The sequence below is a fragment of the Miniopterus natalensis genome, chromosome 8 (assembly GCF_054644295.1).
Source record: "Miniopterus natalensis isolate mMinNat1 chromosome 8, mMinNat1.hap1, whole genome shotgun sequence".
Lineage (NCBI taxonomy): Eukaryota > Metazoa > Chordata > Mammalia > Chiroptera > Miniopteridae > Miniopterus > Miniopterus natalensis.
The window spans coordinates 37,410,737-37,433,515 of NC_142088.1; the positions used below are offsets into that span (position 1 = coordinate 37,410,737).

General features: G+C 33.4%; 1 protein-coding gene across 2 annotated transcripts in view; it reads right to left on the reverse strand.

The window, feature by feature from the left end:
- Positions 1 to 22,779, reverse strand: part of AGPS (alkylglycerone phosphate synthase) — a 117,950-nt gene that overhangs the window by 59,598 nt on the left and 35,573 nt on the right. For both annotated transcript variants that reach the window (XM_016225126.2, XM_087819746.1), the window contains exons 6-10: positions 20,293 to 20,364; positions 18,691 to 18,770; positions 15,833 to 15,913; positions 9,272 to 9,397; positions 5,677 to 5,785 (exon numbers count right to left, since the gene is read on the reverse strand). In XM_016225126.2, coding sequence (XP_016080612.2) covers positions 5,677 to 5,785; positions 9,272 to 9,397; positions 15,833 to 15,913; positions 18,691 to 18,770; positions 20,293 to 20,364 — 468 coding nt within the window. The remainder of the gene's footprint in view (positions 1 to 5,676; positions 5,786 to 9,271; positions 9,398 to 15,832; positions 15,914 to 18,690; positions 18,771 to 20,292; positions 20,365 to 22,779) is intronic.

Genomic DNA, 22,779 nt, shown 5'->3' on the forward strand with positions numbered 1-22,779 from the left:
TAAGACCTAAAACCATGAAACTCCTGGAAGAAAATATAGGAAGAAAGCTACTTGGCAACAATCTTGGTAATGATTTTTTAGAAATCACCTAAAGCACAAGCAACAAAATCAAAACAAACAAGTGAGACTACGTCAAACTAAAAAGCTTCTGCACAGCAAAAGAAACCATCAACAAAGTGAGAAGACAACATACAGTATATGCTTATATATAGCAATTGTGTTTGCAATGGGGAAGGGAGATGTCTGAAAGACAGGGAGAGGAGGCAGATTTTCCCCTAAAAATTCTTCAGTACCTCCTGAATTTTGTACATGTATGTACATATACCCAAATTGCCTTATATGTATAGTAGGCACTTTAAAGTAGTAAAAACCAGCATAAAACTACAAGTGAGATTTTTTTTTTTAAATTAGTAAAATGACACTTTGCATTATTGCAAGGTTAATGAAATGACCACAGCAAGTCTGCCTAACTATCCAGCTATGAGTTATGCAGGGAGGTCCCACTGTGACACCAAAATACATCCAGGTCCAAAATGCAGACTGATAGAGGGCATATTCCATTAAGACTTATATTCAAATTAAACCAATCACAAATGGATACATCTAAAGTCACTTCATAAAAAGGCTCACTTGGGTTGGGTTTTATCATATTTATTGATTCTTTTGCTCTGAGAATATTATGTCAGTGACATGATATAAAACACTTGATTACCTATCACTTGATACAAGATTATATATCACTTGATTATATATGCACATTATACCAATATTTTATATCCACTTAATGTAATTTTTTACAAATAACTCCACAGCAATATGACAAAATAGAGGCTAATATGCCATTCACTTTTCTGTTTTAATAAAAAATGTTACAAATAAATTTTATAGTTTTCAAATATGTTCTTAAAAAAATTAAATGCATCAATTGTTATTTAATATAAAATGCAAGTATTTGCTTGAAGTAAATAAAATATTCCATAATTTGAAAATACACTTTCAGGTGACTTCAGGATTGAGAGATTGGCAGTCATTTGATTCTGAATCCTCTCCCTCTACTTTCCCCCCCAAAACATAAAAATCAACAAGGAAAACAAAATCACACAGGAATTACTAAGAGACCAAAAAAAGAAAAACCCAACAAAATGCTATGACCTTTAAACTACTTGTAAGTAGAGATAAAAAATAATTCCAACAAACCTTCTACAGCCTTCCAGGTACTACAAGCTTATAAGAGCAGAAAGTAAGAGGAGGTTTAAAAGACTGCATAAGAAAGATCAGAGAGTAGCACAAGACTTAGAGGAAGCAGACAAAATCAACCCCAGAATGTAAAAGTGCAACAGAAATGCCAAAATATTATACAAGGCTGGGTAATCCATAGCCCTGGCTATATGGAGGGGTTTGAAAATGGGAGGAACCAGAAATGGCAGCCTTGGAGAAGCAAGCAGAATATCTTCAGGGGAGCATTATATTTAGAAGAATGTGGTAGTCCTTGGAGACAAAGCTGTGAAGGGAAAGAATAAAATAAAAAATAAAAATTACAGATCTCACAGAAATGAAAGAGAGACAAGACATGCCCTGCCTTCTACCAACAAAACCACCACCATCCATAAAACAAGGAGCACAAAAGGGGGTAGAAAGAACAGAAAAAACTCTCATAGTAGGAATCCTTTCCAAGTAATAAACAGGAACAGAGAAAAGCAGACCAAATCCATAAAAACCTTGCAAAAAGGTCAGGAAATATAAACAAAAGCTTTTCTGCAGGTGAAAAGCTCCTCCAAACCAATCATGATCCTAAAGAAAACTGTAACACATTTCAAACTAAATTAAATATTGTCAAACAAGTACCTGGGGATATAAAAAAATACCTCAATCAGAAATATAAACACTAAAAATACCTCAATCAGAAGAGCAAATCATAAGTGGACAAAAAACAAGAAATAAAATAAGAGATGACCAAACTCAGGAAAGTAATAGAACAGCAACAACAACAGAAAACATAAAAAATGAAGGCTAAGTTATAAGGTATCCAAAAGAGAACAGAGAATAGATTCAAATGAAATCTTTAAAAAGGGTATTGAAGAAAGGCAGGAAAATAACCAAAAGAATGGAAATGAAATAAAACAAGTCAAGAAAAAAGATCAGAGAAACAGTAGTTGAAATGGAAAACAAGCGAAGGAAGTAAAATATATGTATAATTGGTGTTCCAGAAGAAGAAAAATCAAAACAAGGAAAAAAACCCTAATATTTAACACTACAACCCAAAAAAATTCCCACAAATAAAATAAGATCTGAATATACACATTGAAAGGGTCCACTGGGTACCAGAGCAGAATGACACAGGATAATAAATTCTGAGTTGTAAAAGCAGTAAACTTTAACAATAATGAAACAAAAAATACTCAGGGCCTCCAGGCAAAAAGAGGAAACAAGCTACAAAGCCAAGAAAGCTAGCATCATATTTCTTGAAAACAACATACAAAACCAAACCAACAGTAGAGCTGCATTTTCAAAAAACAAGGAAAGAAAGTGTGACCTAAGAATATCACATCCACTCAAGCTGCCCTGCCAAGTATCAAGGCTGCAGAAAAACAGTTTAGAACATTCTAGAATTCATGGGATATACAACTGTGCCTCTCCTGAGGAATCCAGTAAAGGATGAGCTTTATTTAACCAAAAGATGACTAGTAAAACTACAAAAAGAGAACCGATAATAAGCATTTCATCTTACAGAAAAGGCTAAAAGGGGGTCATGTCTGTTTTTAAAAGTACTTTTAACTATTTTTCAAATGGAAGAGCAAATCATTGTAAGTTACTAGTAAACGCCATACATAGGAAAAGAATGCAAAGCATTTCAAATGCTTTGACTGCTTATTGTAATTTCCATTATATTGATCATGTTAGAGCATTTAAAATGAGAAGCTGCCTGTTAAAAAATTATGAGATTCTTAACACAAAACAAGACAAAAACATTAAACTTAAAGTGGTTAGTCACATGTGGAACTTAGTAGGATAGGACGAAATAGGCTTTTTAATGGTAATGCTTCCAACACTGTCCTCAAATGATTTAACTGCAATAAAAGAAAAATATTTTAAAGCTCATGGAAAAGTTTATGATTCACATTTAAGGTGATTTAGTTCAAAATAGTAGATAAGTTACATTTTATAAAAGAATATGGTTTCACATAAAATTATTTCCTCAATCATGCTGTCTCTTGGCCTATACTATGATGACTCTACATCCACATACATACAGAAATGGAGATTAGGGACCATAAGTATACTTGTAAAGATCATTAATGCCAAAATAATAAAGTCAGAATAGTGATAAATTTAACATTTACTGAGTACTTAGTACAAGTTTATAAACTGCTTAGCATAATCTCATTTCTCACAAAAAGTTTATGAAGATTATCACTTTATTATCCTCATATTACAGCTGAGGACACTGGGCATAGAAAATCACTTAATTTACACCAAGTCACAGAAACATAAGTAGTGAAACTAGAACTGAAATCCAGATCTGACAGATTTCACAGATCACGCCCTTAAATAATTATGGTATTCTGCATGTACGCTTATAATAAAATCTCATTTAAATACAGTGATTTACCCTAGAATATACGTTTTTATACTAATGAGTTTGTCTTCTTTAAATTTACTCAATAATTGACCAGAGGGAGGCAGTCCAGTCTTCTAGATGAAGTCAAAACTATTTAAAAAGGCATAAAGACCACTTTATCTCTCTAACCATCCTATAACCTCTGCCCTTAGACCTGCTACCCACTCCATCCTACAATTAAATCTTATATCCCCATTATACTGAAAAACTTAAAGCTTCATAAAGCAGACATGGTTCTTTCTCACTTCTAAGCCTGTCCACATGCAGTTTTCTCTTCAGGGTAATTCCCTCAACCCTGTCAGAAATTATTTTCTTCTTATCAACCCTCAAGGACCACTTTAGGCATAGCTTCTTTCAGTAAGTTCTCCTAATACCCATTAATGAGAACTTCTGTCTATATTTTCCAGTGTTTATGTCTATCATAGACTTTATTATACTGGTCTATTATTATCTGTGTCCTGAGTGTGCCAGCACAGTACCTAGCAACCAAAATTTTAAAAATGCTAATCAATGGGATTAAAAAAATGTCTGAAGTGGTCACTTGAAAAGGTAATTTATATTTATAAGTTTTAATACCTAATTGTTATTAAGTTAGACATCTGATAGCAAAAAGTTATATACTTTTAGTTAACTTTTAGCTGATGCAATAGTATAAAAAGTTCCAAAATAATAATAGAGAACCATATGATTTAAAGGAATTTAACATTTTATTTTTCTCATTAAAACTGTTCTTTTCTTCCTTAGAAGAGCATACCAATTAGAAATGGAGTAGGAACAAACAAGAAAAACAAACAAAGAAAACCTCAGACATAGGCAGCAACAGTATGGTGGTTACCAGAGGAAAGGGGGTGGGTTATAAAGGATAAAGGGGGTCACTATATGGTGACAGAAGGAGATTTGACTTTGGGTGGTGGGCACACAATGCAATATACAGATCATGTGTCATAGAATTGTACACTTGAAACCTATAAAATTTTATTAACCAAAGTCACCCTAATAAATTTAATTAAAAATATATATTAAAAAATAAAAAATAACAGAGTAAACTTGGGAGATATCTTGACAAAGGTTTGTCACTGGTTGTCATGAAAAAGATCTAAATTATTCCCCTGATCATAACTCAGTAGCTGACCGCTAGCATGTCCCAAGAGACATAATAGTTTGTTTTTCCCCTCCTTGACATTAGTGTCAAAGGTTAGAATTTACCCTAGTTTATTATAATTTGCTTTTATCCATATAAAATACATTTATGCATCTAGTTAAATATTTCCAGGATGTATCTTTTTTTTCAGCTTGTATCACCTTCTTAAGTTAGTAATGAGTTCCTCTGCTAATTTAGAAACCCTGTTTTATCTGATTTCTCTGAAATGGAGTATCCCTCGCTACAATTCTAAGAATTAAAAAATAAGCCCATGTTCACCTTCAATTCACAGTGCCTACATAACAGTTAGCTTGCACAAGAGAAGGGAGATTAGTGGGTTTTTTTTCTGATTGGTACAGTAATTAAATATTTGGAATAAAATAACTACATTCTAATCTACACAGAATCAAGTAGCCTAGCAAAGGCTACTACTTAAGTAGTGAAAAAAATATAAATAAACAGAATTTTAAATTCCGCTTCTTAAACAAAGCAAATAGCAATAACAAAAGATATAATTATAGAAAGACCAGACATTAAAACAACACTTTATCAGTCTTTTCTCCCTAATTATTCAGACATTAAAGCATATAATAATATAAAATGTTAAAGCAAACCATTTTAAGCCTAGCTACTATTTTTCTTATAATATTAAAAACTCTAAAAGAAAAATCAAATAAAACCAAAAAGACCAAGCTGTCTCTAAAACTATAAAAAAGTAAAATGTAAGAGAAAGTTTAATAAGATGTTCTCATAATAAAAATTTTATGAAGTACTAAAGTAATAAAACATTTTAAAAATCACCATCTTTAAATATATATTTCTTTCTTTCAAAGATCTGATATCACAATATCACAGATTTTCACAAAACTGAGCACTAACCTCTATTTTTTCATAATAAATCTGCAGTTATATTTACCTTCAGATCCCATGATGAAGTGATGGATATCAGGGCCTGTTGACATACGAGGTCCTTGACAGCTTTTTTCTATTATACCTCTAGGTGTTACCATTTTTATATGAACCACCTGTTTAATACAATGGAGGATGTAAATTCTAGACATTTGTCAATGAATGTTGTGTGTGTGTGTACACACATCCATATATTTATATAAAACACTACTTTTTAAATATTGGGTTAGGTGATAAATGTTGATGCCCTTCAGAATGCTAATATCTTTTAGTAATTCTTAGACTAAAAATAAACTTTATAAAATTTAAAAGAGGGACAAATCAATTTAAAATTCTTATTGGTTTAGGTATATTCATTACCTTAAGACCACCTTAAGCCTGGCTGGGCATGGCTTAGAGGTTGAGCATCAACCTAGGATCCAAGAGGTCCCCGTTCGATTCCCGGTTAGAGCACATGCCCGGGTTGCAAGCTAGATCCCCAGTCAGGGGTTTGCAGGAGGCAGCCGATCAATGACGACTCTCACATCATTGATGTTTCTATCTCTCTCCCTCTCCCTTCCTCTCTCTGAAATCAATAAAGATATATTTAAAAAAAAAAAAAAAGACCACCTTAAGCACATTTCTTTAAACCAAATTTAGTCTCAGGTTATCTATGTAACAAAGAAATAAAGGACAGAAGAAATAAGCAATGATCATAATATAATAGGTTCATTATTTCACTTATTTAACAATATTTATGAAACTATTATTCATGTCAAACACTGCTTAGAATTCTAAAAAAAAAACATTCTTCTTGCCTTTTTCCCTCCTTCACCTTACCTAACTTGCCTACTTAGTAGTAAAGAGTGAAAAGAATAAAGTATTAATTATGATCAGGTCAAAATTGGGATGAAGAGGAAGATCCAGTGACTGAGTTAAAGAGAGGGAGGGAGACATGTGTATGATAAATCAGTGACATATGTTTCACACAGATGAGAAAGTAAGTGTACAGTGTGTGTGTCAGGGGGAGAAGTGGCAGGGTGGGGGGTCACTCAAAAATTGTTCCTGAGATCTGAATCAAAAATGGTTAGGTAAAAATCCAACACATTTTCAGAATGCTTTTCAGGCAAATAAATAAAAATAGTCTATGTATTGTTGAAGAAAACGAGCAGAGAACATCAATAAGCAACTTACAAAATAAGAAATAAAAATTGCCAAAGAGATCGTTTTAAAAGTTTACATTTATTAGCAATTAAAGAAATTAAAAATTAAGACAAAATATAAAGAGTCCAATAAAATAAAGATTCTCACGCTAGTGGGATGTCAATGACACAAAATTCCTATAGAGCAATTTGGCTGGAAGGATCCAAAGGCTTAAAAATATATAAGTACCTTGGCCAACAATTCAAGCTCTAGGAACTTATTAGCCCCCAAACAAACAATTAAAGATGTACGCTAAAAAAGATTACTTAAGTAGTTATTTTCCCCTTTGTTTTCTATAATTTTGAAGTCAAGAATAACTTAAATATTCACTAATAGGGAGTTACTTTAATAAACTAAGAATTATCAATAAGTGAATTATATGCACTCTATTTAAATGATGGTGCAAAACTACATTCATTTACGTATTAACATGTTGATAATTTAAAAAGCAGAATAAACAGAGTGTGATCTCTTTTTATATTAAAAACCAGATATACACATTTGTGAGCATGCCTAGAAAGTGGTCTGGAAGGATAAAAACAAAAATGTTAAAAGTGTTAAAAATTATTTTATGTAGTTAATATCCATAGCATATCTGAATTTCCTTCTGTGTTTCATAACTGAAAAGTATACTAAGGACTCTTTCACAGAAGCAATGGATTATTGCTAATGGCTAAGAGCTTCAACTTTATAGCATACCATAAGAAATCATAATCATTTAATCAGAAAAGCTCAGGAAATCATTTCACTAAATTAAAAATATTTGAGTTGGACTATAATTAGAACTCCTTAAAATGACCTTGAAAACAAGTAGCAACCAGAATTTAAGATGAAAAGTTTATCCCATCATACACAGAAAGCACTAAGAAATCTCAATTTTCAGATTATAATGTTAAAATTTTATACTATCCAACTATCTTCAGCTTTTTTCAAACAGTTAAATAGGTATTAGTATCATTACTTATTGTACTTCAAAGAAATATGCACCAATATTGATTAGAGAAATATATTAACACATTCAAAGAGTTTAATGTTTTTCATGAGTTCTACTCTAGCCACATAAAGGAATAATATATCAACTTCATTAGAGTTTTCATAAAAGCAACTAATGTAAATTAAGACAGTTTCAGTGGAAATTATATGCTGTAAAGACATTTATGTTAAAAATAAAATATGCTAAGTAATCACTAATGCAAATAAATACATTAGGATGTATGCTTTAAATATCTCTAAAAAGGATTAAAGTAAACTACATGCTTAGCAGTAGTAAATGGAGCAATCTGTCAAATATTTGTTTAATTCTGATAAAGCTCTCAATAATCCAATAGCAAAAGGATCAAATCCTCTCTCTGAAACTGAATTTATTTTAATTGCAAAACAAAAATTTGATTTCTAAAATATCCTCAGTAAAAATAAAATAAACAGGATAATGTAAGCATTTTAAAAGTATTCATAATATAGACACTTAAAGTCTTAAATTGCTTGGTGTTAACTATAAAGAATCACAATTCACTAAAATTTCAAGTAATGAAGATATTGATGAAAATGTTGAATCTTTAGATTTGAAAAGCAAAGATAAATAGCTCTAAGAATAATGTTAAGAATATCATTTTAATAGTCTTATAAAGTTATTTAAAATTGTTATCAAAATATTGGTGATAAGACAACTAATACTTTTGAAGCACCTACTACATACCAGAACTGCTAAGAGTTTTCATTTTATGTCCTTTACTTCTTGTAATTCTATACAGCAATTAACATTACTTGTTCTGTTTCACAGAGGAGAAAATTTCTCTAGAAAGGCGAACCATTTTGCACAAGGTGACATAACTATTAGGTCACACTACTAAAAGCTACAAATGGAACAAGTGATACTTAATTACTAACCAGGATGCGCATAGTTATTACACTATTATCAAAATAACTCTCAGAGCACTGGCACCAGGTCAGCTAAAACAAAATGGTGTGTGCATAAGACATTAGAGGTTATACTGCCACTTACTAGAACATTTTCATTCAGGCTCTTTATATAGAAATTTTTTTTCAGAAAAATAAATATAAAAATCTCCTAAAGCAAAAGAGTAGCAATGACGAGATCACCTAAATAAACTGACTAAAATTTTGGTAGAGATGAAGACTGAAGCTCCATGAGGATTATCAAATAATATTTCTATATTTTATAAGTCAGATACTATGAAACATTTATAAAGCTTAAATGTTAGTCACCTGAAAAAGAACAACCTTAAGTAATGACCATTGTGTCTTTTACCTGCTTCTGTCATATACAGTATTACCATAATCAAAAGAAGCATATTTCTGAGGAGACTCCACTATCCAAATCAATTTTTAAAGGCATTCATCACTTTATAATAATCTCTATATATTAATCAATTATTACATAATAGCTAGAAAAAATTTACCAAGTCTTCAATATTGCCATAGATATTCTTCTTCATGCCTGATGCCCGAGTAGATACCCATCCTCCCACAGTGCTGAATTCCAGGGAATCTGGTTCATGACCTGTACAATAACCACTTTCTTTAAGCTGAAAAACAAAAATGTAATGTTTTACTAGTGAAAATGGTCCCATTTCACACAGCACTCAACACATTAACTCTTTCCACTTTAAAATTCCCATATGTCACTGGAATTTGTACTCATTAAAACCTATGTTAAAAAAAAAAGAAATATTTCTTTCATCATACTTGTCCCAAATTTTTTTTAAGCTTTTCTTTGAGTAAAACTTTATAAAACTAAAAAATGAGGTCCAAAAGATAGTTGCATTTTCCACAAGTTCACTAGCTAGTCTTACTCCTTATATCTTTTAAGGTTAAAGTCAACTAACCTCCCTACTTTTTTTCCCCCCACAAAGAGACCATTTAAATACTTCTGGAGATCAGATTATGTTTAAATAACTGCCAACTTCACCTAAACACTTTCAATAAATAAAGCATTTAATCTCTTGTTCTCCCTACCCTAATATAATATGCAGCAGGCCTGCAGAAAATCCAAGCAAATTGCCTGTACTTAATTCTCTCTAGGAGTCATGTGTTTTAATGTACAGCCATCTGGCTAGGTTTCCTGCATGTAATACTGTCATTTATTTGTGATGCAGATCATGCATTCCTGTACATTAAATAGTCACTTGTTTCTCATTTTTCTATATTAGCTTGGCTTTGCCATCTGCACAGCACCTGAGGTTGAATGGATGCCCTTTACTGTAACAACACCAAAGCCATTCCACTGAAATCATTTTAAAGACTCAGCCATCTCATGTCAAACAGTACAGACACCACCATCTGCATACCCACTGTCTATTGCACTCAAGCCCATCAATCTGTGTTGACCATTTGATAGTCATCCAGTTAAGCAACTGCTTCTATTTTTCAAGTAAGCCATGCACAGATGTAGAATATGTCAGCTATGTTCATATCCGCATATTTAAGTATGGTATGAAAGTTGTAATTCAAAATTTGAGAGCCAATTAGGTTAAATATAATTTGTTAGCTTTCCCACACAAGCAATGCAAATTATTTATTTACCTTTTATAGTTTTGTTGCTAGGAAAACAAGGTTTAAAATATATCAATTGTTACATAATAGGATTTTTCACTAAATATTTAATACATTTATTTAATTTTAAGGTTAATAACCACCCACAAGTAGGTAGCTTAAATTCATGACTGAACAGATTAAAATAAAGATTATCAGACTGCTATATTTCTTCCCTCCCAAACAATTTATAATCATATTATTTACTCTCAAAAGACTACTGTTACTCAAGTTTTCTAAAATTAGGGAAGGAAAAGAAAAGATATTCATGGAGGGTTTAGATGTGCTAGGTACTGAAAAGATAGTTTTCATATATTCTCATGACAAAATCTCCACATTACCTATACAGAAGCAAGTCATTAAATACACATTTAAATTATTTCTATAGGTATATACAGAGTTTGGGACTCTATGTGCTTCCTGGACTTGTATGTCTATTTCCTTCACCAGGTTAGGTAAGTCTTCTGTCATTATTTTTTCGAATAGATTTTCAAGTTCTTGCTCTCTTTCTTCTCCTTCTGTTACCCCCATGATGCGAATGCTGGTACATTTGAAATTGTCCCAGGGGCTCATTACACTATCTTCATTTTTTTGGGTTCTCTCTTCTTTTTGCTGTTCTGGTTGTTTTTTGCTTCCTTCTACTCCAAATTGCTGATTTGATTCTTGGTTTCATCTACTCTACTGTTGCTTCCTGTAAATTATTCTTTATTTCAGTTAGTGTAATCTTCATCTCTGACTGGTTCTTTCCTTATGGTTGCTATGTCCTTTTTCATGCGTTAAAGTTCTAAACTTAAAGTTCCTTGAAGTTCTCAGTAAGTTCCTTGAGCATCTTATAACCACTGTTTTGAACTCTGTATCTGGTAAGTTTGTTTGCTTCCATTTCATTTAGTTCTTTTTCTGGACATTTCTCCTGTTCTTTCATTTGAGATCTGTTTCTTTGTCTCCACATTCTGGCTGCTTCACTATATTTCTCTCTATGTATTAGGTAGAGCTGCGATATCTCTTGAACTTGGTAGAGTGGCCTTGTGTAGTACGTGTCCTGTAGGGTCCAGTGGCACAGCCTCATCAGTCACCCAAGCTGGGTGCTCCAGGTGGGCCCCTGTGTGGGCTGTGTGCACTGTCCTGTTGTAGTTGAGCCTTGATTGCTGTTGGTGTCACTGGGAGAGACTGACCCCAGACTGATCAGCTGCAAGGACCGGCTATGACTATAGTGGAGGAACTGCTGTGCAGGAGCTGACCCTATGGAGCAGGACTTGCTTCAGTGGGGCTTTGGTGTTCACTGAGTCCACCTCTTGAGTGTGTCATTCGTCGAGGTAGTAGGGTTGTAATCTGAGGTGGTCTGAAGCTGTCTACCAGGTGCACTGACTCTGGGGCCTCCTGGGAAGTGCAAAGTCAGCCACAGCGTGTGCCCTGGGGCCACTGGCACAAGCTACAGCATGATTTGCAGATGGCTGCTATTTGTGCTGGGCTTGGAGGTGCCCGGGAGAGGTCAAGCTGTGAACCAAAGGCAGCTTCCACTAGTGCCAAGCCTGGGGCCATTTATCAAGAGGTACAGGGTACACAGAGGCCAGATGCTGCTTGAGATTTTAGGAAAGTCTGAAGCATGAGCCAAGAAAAGCTATTATCACGGAAAAGTCACTGGAAACAGCTTGGGTTGGCCCGCAAGTTGGGTGAGGCAGGGTCTCGGGGAATCACCAGGGCAGAGTGAACAGTGTGAGCCAGGCTGATGGAGACTCAAATATGGTGCCCGCCTGCCGGCTCTGTAGGGGTGGTCTCAGAAAAGGAAAAATGGCTTCTGCCATCACTTTTGTCTGGCATAACACTGCGCGTCCCCAGCTCTTGCCCTGATGCAAGACAATTCAGTTCCTTCCCATATGTTCATGGTTCCATTCAAGCTGCTGCCCCAGTGCTGGAGCTGAGTGAGTAAGTATGAGTAAGTTTACACATGAGCCCTTTAAGAGGACCTGCCTGGGACACCAGGAGCCCTCTGTCTCACTCAGCCACAACCCTCACTTGTTTTTACAGTGAGAAATTATGGGAACTTCTGTTCCTGGCTCTGGAACCCTTGGCTGGGAGGTCTGGTGTGGGGCTGGGACCCCTCAATCCTCAGCAGGGATCTCCACAGCCAAGATACCCTTTCCAATTTTAAACCACCACATAAGGGTATGGGACCAGTGCTTCCATGTCTCCACCCCTCCTATCTGTCTTGATGTAGCTTTTTATTTAAATCCTCGGTTTTAGGGCTTCCATTCAGCTAGATTTCAGGTGGTTTTGCATGATGGTTGTTCTGTAGTTTGTCATTTTGATGTGGTTGTGGAAGAATTCTAGTACCACATTTATCTGTGCCGCCATCATAAGTCTCTCAAGTTGCACATTTTAAATGAGTGCAATTTATTGCATGACAATTATACCTCAATAAAACTTTTATGAAACAACAAAATAAAAATAAATGACTCCAAGGATTTTAGCCTGAGCAGCTGAAAGTACTACATTTTCATCAACTGAGAATGAGAAGGCTACAGAATAAGCTAACTATGGAAAAAAATAGAAATTCAATTTTTAAAATGTTGAGTTAGTTTAAGACATTTTGTCTAAAATGTGTATTAGATATGTAAGTCAAGACCTCAACTAGGAAACTGGATATATAAGTCTGGAATTCATGAAAGAAGTATGAGGTGATGATATAAATTTGGGAGTCTTTGGCATGTAGAAGGAATATTTAAAGTCAGCTGTGCTTGAGTGAAGCAGACAGTGCCCAATAAAAATTAGTGAAATGATAAAAATTCTAAGTACTTTACATTATTAACTTATTTCATTCTAACAAAAACCTTATGAAGTAGGAATTATTATCTTCATTTTATAGATGAAGAAAGACACTGAGGCATAGGGAAATGAGTCTGTAGGTGGGAAAAAACATAAGTCACACCTCCCCAGGATATTAACTAATAAAGTGAAGTAGCCAAAGATTTAATAAGCCTAAAAAACAAATTCCCAAAATTCATAATTGACATGTTAGTGACCTCCCTTAAATTTTATATATATTAACATCAATGTAACCTACAAATTAAGAAGATTAAAATTTGTGCTACCCAACTACTATATATGTGTCATTTTAAAACTTCTAGAAGGAAAAAGCAGGACATTTTAAGCTGGTTACCTCAGCTGAAGTAGAAATTGACAGACACAGAGTTTAATGAGAAAGAACTTGAACTGGGATCAAAACAGATGTAGTCTAGACCATATTATAGTCTAGAAGAGGCAAAAAGAAAGTTCTGTAAGTTCTATATCCATATTTAGAGAAATAAACTAGTAGGTAAAATACCGGAAGTTCCTAGTCTAAGAAAATGTCATTTAAATTGCAAGGAAATATATTCCTTGAATTTTAAATCTAACCTTTTAAAAAAAGAAAACTTGGAATGGTTAAAACACTACATCAAATACCATAATAAAAAATATACACCCAGCCGGGCGTGGATCAGCGGTTGAGCATCAACCTAGGATCCAGGAGATCGGGGTTCGATTCCCGGTCAGGGCACATGCCCGGGTTGCGGGCTGCAGCCGATCAATGACTCCGCCATCATTGATGTTTCTATTTCTCTCTCTCCCTCTCCCTTCCTGTTTGAAATCAATAAAGATATATTAAAAAAAAAAAAAGATTAAAAATATAAAATTGGGAGACATGAAAGGCCATCCTCTGTTATAAAAAAAATTGCTGTGTTAATAATGCCTCAGTCAGGCATAATGGAAGACTAATACAGGACTTTTTACAGGTTGTTTTTTTTCATTAAATACTATTATTCTGCCCACTGACATTCACTGTAAACTATAATAAACAAATCTAATTACCTTGACTTATATAAAACCTTGACTTATTGAAGATCTTTAACACTGCCTCAATAAATATATTCAATTTTATTCCAGTTCTCTGATCTTACTGCATTAAATTAAAAATAAAGACAGTAAATAGTTTAATAATTTCATTCAACTCTTTATTAAGAAAGAAGGAAAAAGACAAGAAAAGTAAGATCAATAAGCATGTCAGATCTCCCTCCATGTCCTGTTAAAAAGAGGAAGGGGGCCTGGTTGGTGTGGATCAGGAGTTGAGCATTGACCTAAGATCCAGAAGATTGCGGTTCAATTCCCGATCAGAGCACATGCCCAGGTTGCAGGCTCAATCCCCAGTGGGGGGCATGCAGGAGGCAGCCGATCAATAACTCCCTCATCATTGATGTTTCTATCTCTCTCTCTCCTCTCCCTTCCTCTCTCGGAAATCAATAAAGACATATCTAGAAAAAAGAAAAAGAAAAAGGGGGTGTCTCTGTAACCCAAGTTGAACAAAGTGGTAAGAACATCACCAACAAATTAGACTTTTTAATTTTTGTTTATAAAAGCTGAATTATAACATCTTACCCATGTTTGAGGAGGTTGAGGGAACCAATATATTTTAATAATTACCTGCACTTAGAAACCATAAAGGGAACCTAAAGTTTTCCAAAAATTCATTAGGGTTCCCCAAAAAGTACATAAGGACTCCCAGAGTTTCACTAACTACATGAGATGACCAGTTTTCAATGAAATTATACATTGAGAAGTTCAATAAATAGCCAATATCAACATCTACCCAGTTAATACAAGTTATCATCAACTTCTGAAACTTCTATGTCCAATTTGTACCATTCTGCTCCATTCTTACTACTTTATTTCAGGTCACTATCAGCAATTGCTTGAATTATTGCAGCATCCTCTGAACCTACCCTTATGTGCCCCATCCAACCTCCAAACAGTAGCCAGAACTATCCAAGTACAAAAATAACATTCAAACTTCTAAAAGGGGCTTTATAAGGCTCTTTATGGTCTCAACTCTTTGCATTTCTCTGCCTTCATCCTTTAACACTACAACATGTTCAGGTACCCAATATACAAACACCAGAATGTGTATTCTCCCATATATACACACTAGAGCTCAGCCATAGTCAGCTATCTGCAGTCCCTCAAAAGCAACAGCTACCTGTAAAGCCTCTGTCCATGTTGCTTCCTAAATGGACTGTTCTCCCCAACTCCATCTCCTTTTTGCTAATTCTCACTCATCCTGAAGTCTCATTTTAAATGCTGCATTGTCTGTGATACATTCTTTGCCCAACTCATTTCCTCCTAACCCCATCTGATGAATCACAATATCCCAAATTTAACCTTCACCCAGAAATTCTCACTCTGAATAATAGTCTATTGACCTTTCTGTTGTAATATAACATAAGCTATCCAAGGGTAAGGGATGGTGTCTTATTCATTACTGTGTCCTCAGCATCCAGCTCAATGCCTGACCCACAACAGAAACTGAACAAACTCATTCAGTCTAATGTATTGTGAAAGGTACTTCATTCAAGGAAGGGATACATACCAGTTTTGAAAATCTTAAAGAAATAACATACCTGTCTTTCCAACTCTTGTCCTGTTATGCCAGCCTCTACGTGAGCTGTCAGATTGTTCTCATCAACCCAGAGGATTCGATTCTGTTGCAAAGGAATAAAAAAGTTTCATCTCTGTGAACTATTGACATTTCCTCAGGAAATATAACTTCCTAACTGGAAGCAGTAAGTGACAAGAGAGTAATTAGGCAAATAGGGTTACCCACACCAGAAAGCTCCACTTATCCCTGAATACACAAGACAGACATATTAACATAGGCTGTATAGTACATAGGAGCAGGTTTAAACACAGACTCTGTCTTTAATTTGAATTAAACTATACCTCTTGTCTTAGGCAAATTAGGTAACTGTCTAAGCTTAGTGTTTCCTTATTTGCAAAGTGTGGATAACAATACCTACTCACAGGGTTGCTAAAAAAATTAAATGAGATACTACTACACATGAAAAGCTTAGCATACACAGTTCCCGTCATTTTATAAATACTTTCTACACTACTGTTAACAGTTAGCAATCATATCTAATTTAAGAATATCAGAAGATGGCCACAGTGAGATTTTAAAAAGATACCTGCAAACACATTTGAATATAGTAAATGACATTCCTACTTTATTTTTTCTCCAAAGCAAAAAGCACATCCCTGCCTCCTGCTGAAAAGAAAAAAACTATCATCTGGCTCAAATTACCAAATGTATGCCTGTCAAAAAAATGTTTTTAACTTTTTTGACCTAATTTATATACATATGAATCTTGATGAATTTACTTCTACTATTAAGAGCAGACTCCATTCCCTTTTTATTTGGCTGAGCAATCAGGTAACATCTTCTTCTGGATTCCACAGAAGCTTTCTATGTACTTTGATATGTTCAACTTCATGGCAATAACTAATGAACATAAGTTTAGTTAAATAATAAAAAGGAAAGAACACAATAGGTAATATGAAAATAACAGTCTCAGGCTGCATATACTCCAAATTTGAATGCATACAAATAACTGCACTACTTAATTCACAGGGTTATGATAAACATTAAATAAGATGATGTATGTGAATATACCTTTTTATGTTATAGAAAACTATCATTATAATTATACTCTCAAAATAAACAATAGTGATTTCAATATAACTATGGCAAAATCAGGCTTTTTAATGCCATGGCAGCTAAACAAAAGTAAGTATTAAACTGTAAAGTTAAAAGACAAAATTTAATAATATGATGGAACCTATTATTATAATAATTTATATACATCTTCTGCCCTAGTAGACTGATTCTTGAAGCAATTACATATTTGTGCTAATTATATACCCTGTATTTACCAGGAGTCCAGACATATTTTAGGTAGAACAAAAAAACTAAAGAGACAAATTTAAAAACCACCTTATAGATACTCATAGAGAAACCTAAAGAGACTGTATTAGCTACCTTATTACCTCCACTATACACTACCCCATACAAGTCAACAATAAAACTAAAACTTTCAAGGTCAATAGGTCTTAGTATTATTATATATATTTAAGTAGAAAACTCATATAACTAATTTTCATTGTATTTTGTACATATTGCATCAGAAGTACATTGTGCAAAACCATGCACAGATATAGCTTACTGACTTCAATGCAAATCACAATTATACGGACCACACATCCATTGTAATATTTGAGAGTCCGATGTTAAAGGCAGTGAGTATAACCAAAATAAGTGGTTAAAAATCCAGCATTTAAAATTCTGTAACAGAATTTTAAGCACCTATTCGATGTTAATATTTTTACATATATTACCTCATTTAATCTTCACAGTAAACTTCCATAGTATTACTATCTCAGTTTTACACATTCAGTAACAGGTTTAGGTAAAAAGCCAGAAATTCAAACATATTCCAAGGCCTATCCCAGAAGAGGCTACTTTTAAGCTGTCTTCACAAAAAATTACCTTTTCTTAAACTCTGGGATAAGGGAAAAAGGTTTTTGGGTAAAATGTAGTAGAATAATTAGGCTGTCACTACCTGAACTTCCTGATCAATTTTAGCAACACTAGAAGTGGGTAACTAGCTATTAAGTACCTCTCTTTGTGACCTGGCATAGAAACACACATCGTCATCTTTGAGATATTTTTGCTTAATAAAATATTTAAAGCTGTGCCTGAATCTAACTGGATTTTATATATAACTTCAGGTTTAGAGGACATACAGAGCCTAAAAGAAGAGTTAAATGACACCAAGAAGAAGCAACAAACTCAAAATATGACATATTCTATACTACAAATAACCTAGTTTCTCTCTCTAAGTCAGTAGCATTCAAAAAGGAAGAAAAGGGCTTCAATTAAAATGAGACTTAAGAAACAGCCAAAGCTAACGTGGGCCTCATATGAATCTCCATTTGAACAAATGAACTTAAAATAAAGACAATTATGGGACAATCAGAACATGTGAATGTTGACTGGATGGACATTAAATGATACAAGGATTTACTTTTAACTTTGCCAGGAGTGATAATAAAATAGTGAGAAAATGTCCTCTGATAAAGAGTTACATATAAATATTTAGGTGCAAAGCAGCAAAATATCAGAATATGCTTTAAAATAGTAAGTAGAGAGAGAAAAAAAGATAAAACCAATATCTCAAAATGTTAATAATTACCTAATCTACAGAATGGATATACTGTTTTCTCTACTTTGGTGCTTAAAAGAATTTCAAATTAAAGTTACAAAAAAATTCTTTTTGCCCTGGCCAGAACACAAGGGTAAAATATAACCATGAAACTAATTTAAAACAAAGTGGACAATATACTCTTTAATGACCAAGAAGACTGAGCCATGAATACAATTTTTTAACCAAATACTATTTTCAAATATATCTTAAGCATATACCATTTGTGAAGTGTCCAAAGAAATAATTGTTCTTGTCTCATCTGCAGGACATTTCAGGCCGTATGAGACACTTGTACCTCCTGCCAAAATAGAAAACAACAACTTTATGTTTAAATATTTTATTTTTAGTTATATATACAAAGTATACAAATAAGCCTCCTATGGAAGTAATACCTGTATCTACTTTGCAAAATGTAATTTGTAAATGCTAGCACACTAAAAGCAAACTCACCTTTATTTTATGCTGCATGCCAAAATGAAGAACTATTATGGAGCTGAAAGCAATGGGCACACTCCATCCCCTGGGCACACTCAAGTGAAGCCCCTAGCAATTTGTGAAACTCCAAAAACATGATTAGAAAAGTTCTAAACTAATGATTACTATGAAAAAATAGTTTAAAATAAAAAATTAAAATACCTAGCCTATAAAACTAGAGACACCATTACCTCTTTTCGGCCGTAATTCTGAGATTCATTTATCACTCAATATCTCATATGCTCATACAAAAAGGCTTTAATAAATTAGAATACAAACAAGTTAAAATTGCCCAGATTATATGATACTCAAAAACAAATTTCTTTGGTGAAAAAGTGATTTTAATATAAAATAAATACACAGAAGTATTTAAACAATATACTCCTGTTTTCCATTAACATTTGTTGTCAAAGGAAAAATGATTTCTTGAACCCAATACAGAATATAGTGTTCTTAGTTCTTAACCATATCTGTATCAACATACATCAGAATAAATTCTTAATTGGTACTTCCATGCGTTTTGGACAGAAAACATGGAGTCACCTTGATACAAGGTAAGAAGTATAAGGGGTGTTGACACATGAGACTCAGCTTAATTTTACAAGGTGAAACCATGAATTGTCAGTTAAAAACATGCCTGTGCTCAATAACCACTATTATGCTTGTCAGTTATTTGAAATCAGAAAAATTGTTCATTAAAAGTAGCACTGTAGTGCCTTTGTTGTATGAATTCAACAGGAAGTATCAGCTGAAGAAGGAATATGAAGCTTCTGATATGTTGGGGTCTTATTTCCATTCCATCACTGCCAATGCAGTCAGTGAAGGCAATTTCCTTTGCCTTGTGAAAGTTGCTAAAATAACGTGGTTGATGAAAGATCAAGAAAGATGAAATCTGTCTTAAGATGCGAAAAGGTATCAGTTCTCATTATTAAAAAGATATTGATTTGGTCACCAATGTCCTTGTAGATCATTTACACACACTGCATTCCTTCTCAAAGGTTTACATTGTGTATATTTACCTTTGAAAAATATTCTCTCCATAAGGATAAAGATTAGAAATTACTAAAGAAGAAATATATTCTTATTTAGGCATTAAAATCACAGCTTCATCAAGAGTCCACATGAAAAAGAAACCATGAATTAAGGCTTCTTAGGTACATCAATCACATCTTAGGTAGATCTACTAGGAATAGAAATGAGGAGCACAACAATTTTTCAGAATAACCTTATCATAATTACAAAAATATTTGTTTTCAGTGGGATGGCACAAGTATTTAAAGTATAAATATTTTAAATCGAAAGAACAAATTTATATCATATTAAAATTCAAAAGGCACAATACCTACCACCAATTGGTATGATACAAAGGTTATATTTGCACGCTAGATTCACAATCTTAACTACATCATCATGACATGCTGTTGAAAGAAGGGAAAATAAATTAATCACAGAAACATGAATAACATCTGGGTAAATCTGAAAAATATGGGTCTATAAAGTAATCTTTCCCTTCATTTATTCACTCATTAACACATGAAATAGCTATATTAAAACAAATTGTTCATGATTTATCTTTTAACTTTTTTGAAATAATTTCATAGTTACAAAATAGTTGCAAAAATGGTACAAAAAATTTCCTTCACCCAGCTGCAAAACTAACATCCAACGTAACTATAGTTCAATGATCACAACCAAGCAATCGACACTGATACAATACTATTAACTAATCTACAGACCTTATGCACATTTGGCCAACTGTTCCTCTATTATCCTCTTTTCTAGACCAGGATCACACACTGCATTTAGTCTTCATGTCTCCCTAATCTTCTTTAATCTGAGACAGTTCTTCAGTCTAACTTTGACATTCATGACCTTGACTCTTTTGAAGAGCACTGGTCAGTTATTTCATAGCATGCCCCTCGATTTGGATTTGTATGATGTTTTCTCGTGATTAAATTCAGGTTATACATTTTGGCAGGAATTCTGCAGAAGTGATGTGCCTTTCTCAGCATGTGATGTCTGGAGGTGCACGATGAAGACAAGTATCATTTCTGGTAATGCTAATTTTCATCTTTTGGTTATGTAGTACCTGCTAGGTTTCTCCTCTCTAAAATTATTATAATTAATATGTATCCTGTGGTGGGATACTTAAACTATATAAATACCATGCTTCTCATCATACTTCCACCCACTAATTTTTGCATCTGTTGATGATTCTTTTTAAACAAATTTTAAAATATTATGTATAATATATTGCATATGAATTCCTTTCTATTGTACATAATTGAAAGGTACACAGTTATTGGTATAAAAGTTATAAATAACAAAAACATGACTGGAGAAGACTTTAAATACCAAGCAAGAGGTGCTAAGAATCAATCTGACTAGCCATAGGGCCTCAAGGAGAGGAACATGACAAAAAGTCTTTTACAAAGATCACTCTTCTTATGGAATATAAAATAACATGAAGGAAAGAGAGACCTGAGGTAAGCAAACCATGCACAAATCAAGTATTACACAAATCAAGTATTACTTGCTAAGGGCCTGAAAGAAAAAAAAAAGGATGCAAAGGAAAATATGCAAAAGAATATCCTTTTATGAATATAAAAATACTGTTCTATAAAAGCTGTAATTATCATTTTTCAAAGTTGCTTAAAGCTAGGAATATATGTCATTTGTATCATTCCAATTTCTAATAAAAATTCATTTTCAAGATTTCGGATTAAGCTCATAGGCTTTACTGTTTGCGGTAAGTTTTTACTAAATATTAATTGTCCACTGATAATTAATAACATACCCAAATATGTCTGTTAAAAACCTTTAACAAGGCAAAACTATTTCTAGGATTGTCACCTAATCAGAAGCTATCCCTTGAGCACGTTATCTGATAGAGCACTCCCTCATCCTACTACCTATCCTATTTTGCTATCTTCTGTCTTGTTTTTCTTTATACCACTCAATATATTACATATTTATCTGTTTATTGTTCTGTTCCCCTCTCCTCCAAATATACTGTATTACACCTGAGACCAGGGATTTTTGTTTTGTTCACTGCTTATCCTCAATACCTAGAACAGTACCTAGGCACATATTTTCACAGACCTTAAAGTTTTGGTATTTAGATTTCAGACCTGAAAGTTTTCATATTTGGTACTTAGAAAATAATACATAAATACTAAATTTAATAAGTGAAATAAATTTTTAAATATGTTATTGCTAAAAAAGACTATTTTTACAAGCATTCTTACCACGGACAACATTGTATAAGTCACTAACTACTTGTCCAAACTAAAAAAAAGAGCGATAACCACACTGTGTAAAGGTCAGAATGGTGACAAATTCTGCTTTAAAGAATACTCTAAATCAGAGAAGTTACATATATTACAAATTCTTACTCTTTGACAAGCCCTAGATATTCTATTAAATCAACATTTAGAAATCAGATTCAGATTACAGCCCAACTTAAAGACATCTACAATGATAGATTTCCTAGATATGTATATATATATTATATATATGGCATATATACATATTCAAACTGAAAGATGAGACAGCCACCTCCACTCTGAAATATCACATTGTCTCAGGTTACCACATTGTGTCAAAACTTGCCTTCATGCAAAGAAAAACTTGAACTTTATCATCAATAGAAAATTTACATTAAACTTAAAGGCCTCAGTGAATTGATAACCTGTTGGGAGATAAACTATTCCCAAGAAGTCCTCATACTGGAAAATTCAACAGAAGAAATTAAAAATATAATCTTGATTCAGGCACCAATACACTTTTCAGAAAGATTCATGTGGTATGGAACAAGATGGCAAAAGGAGTAT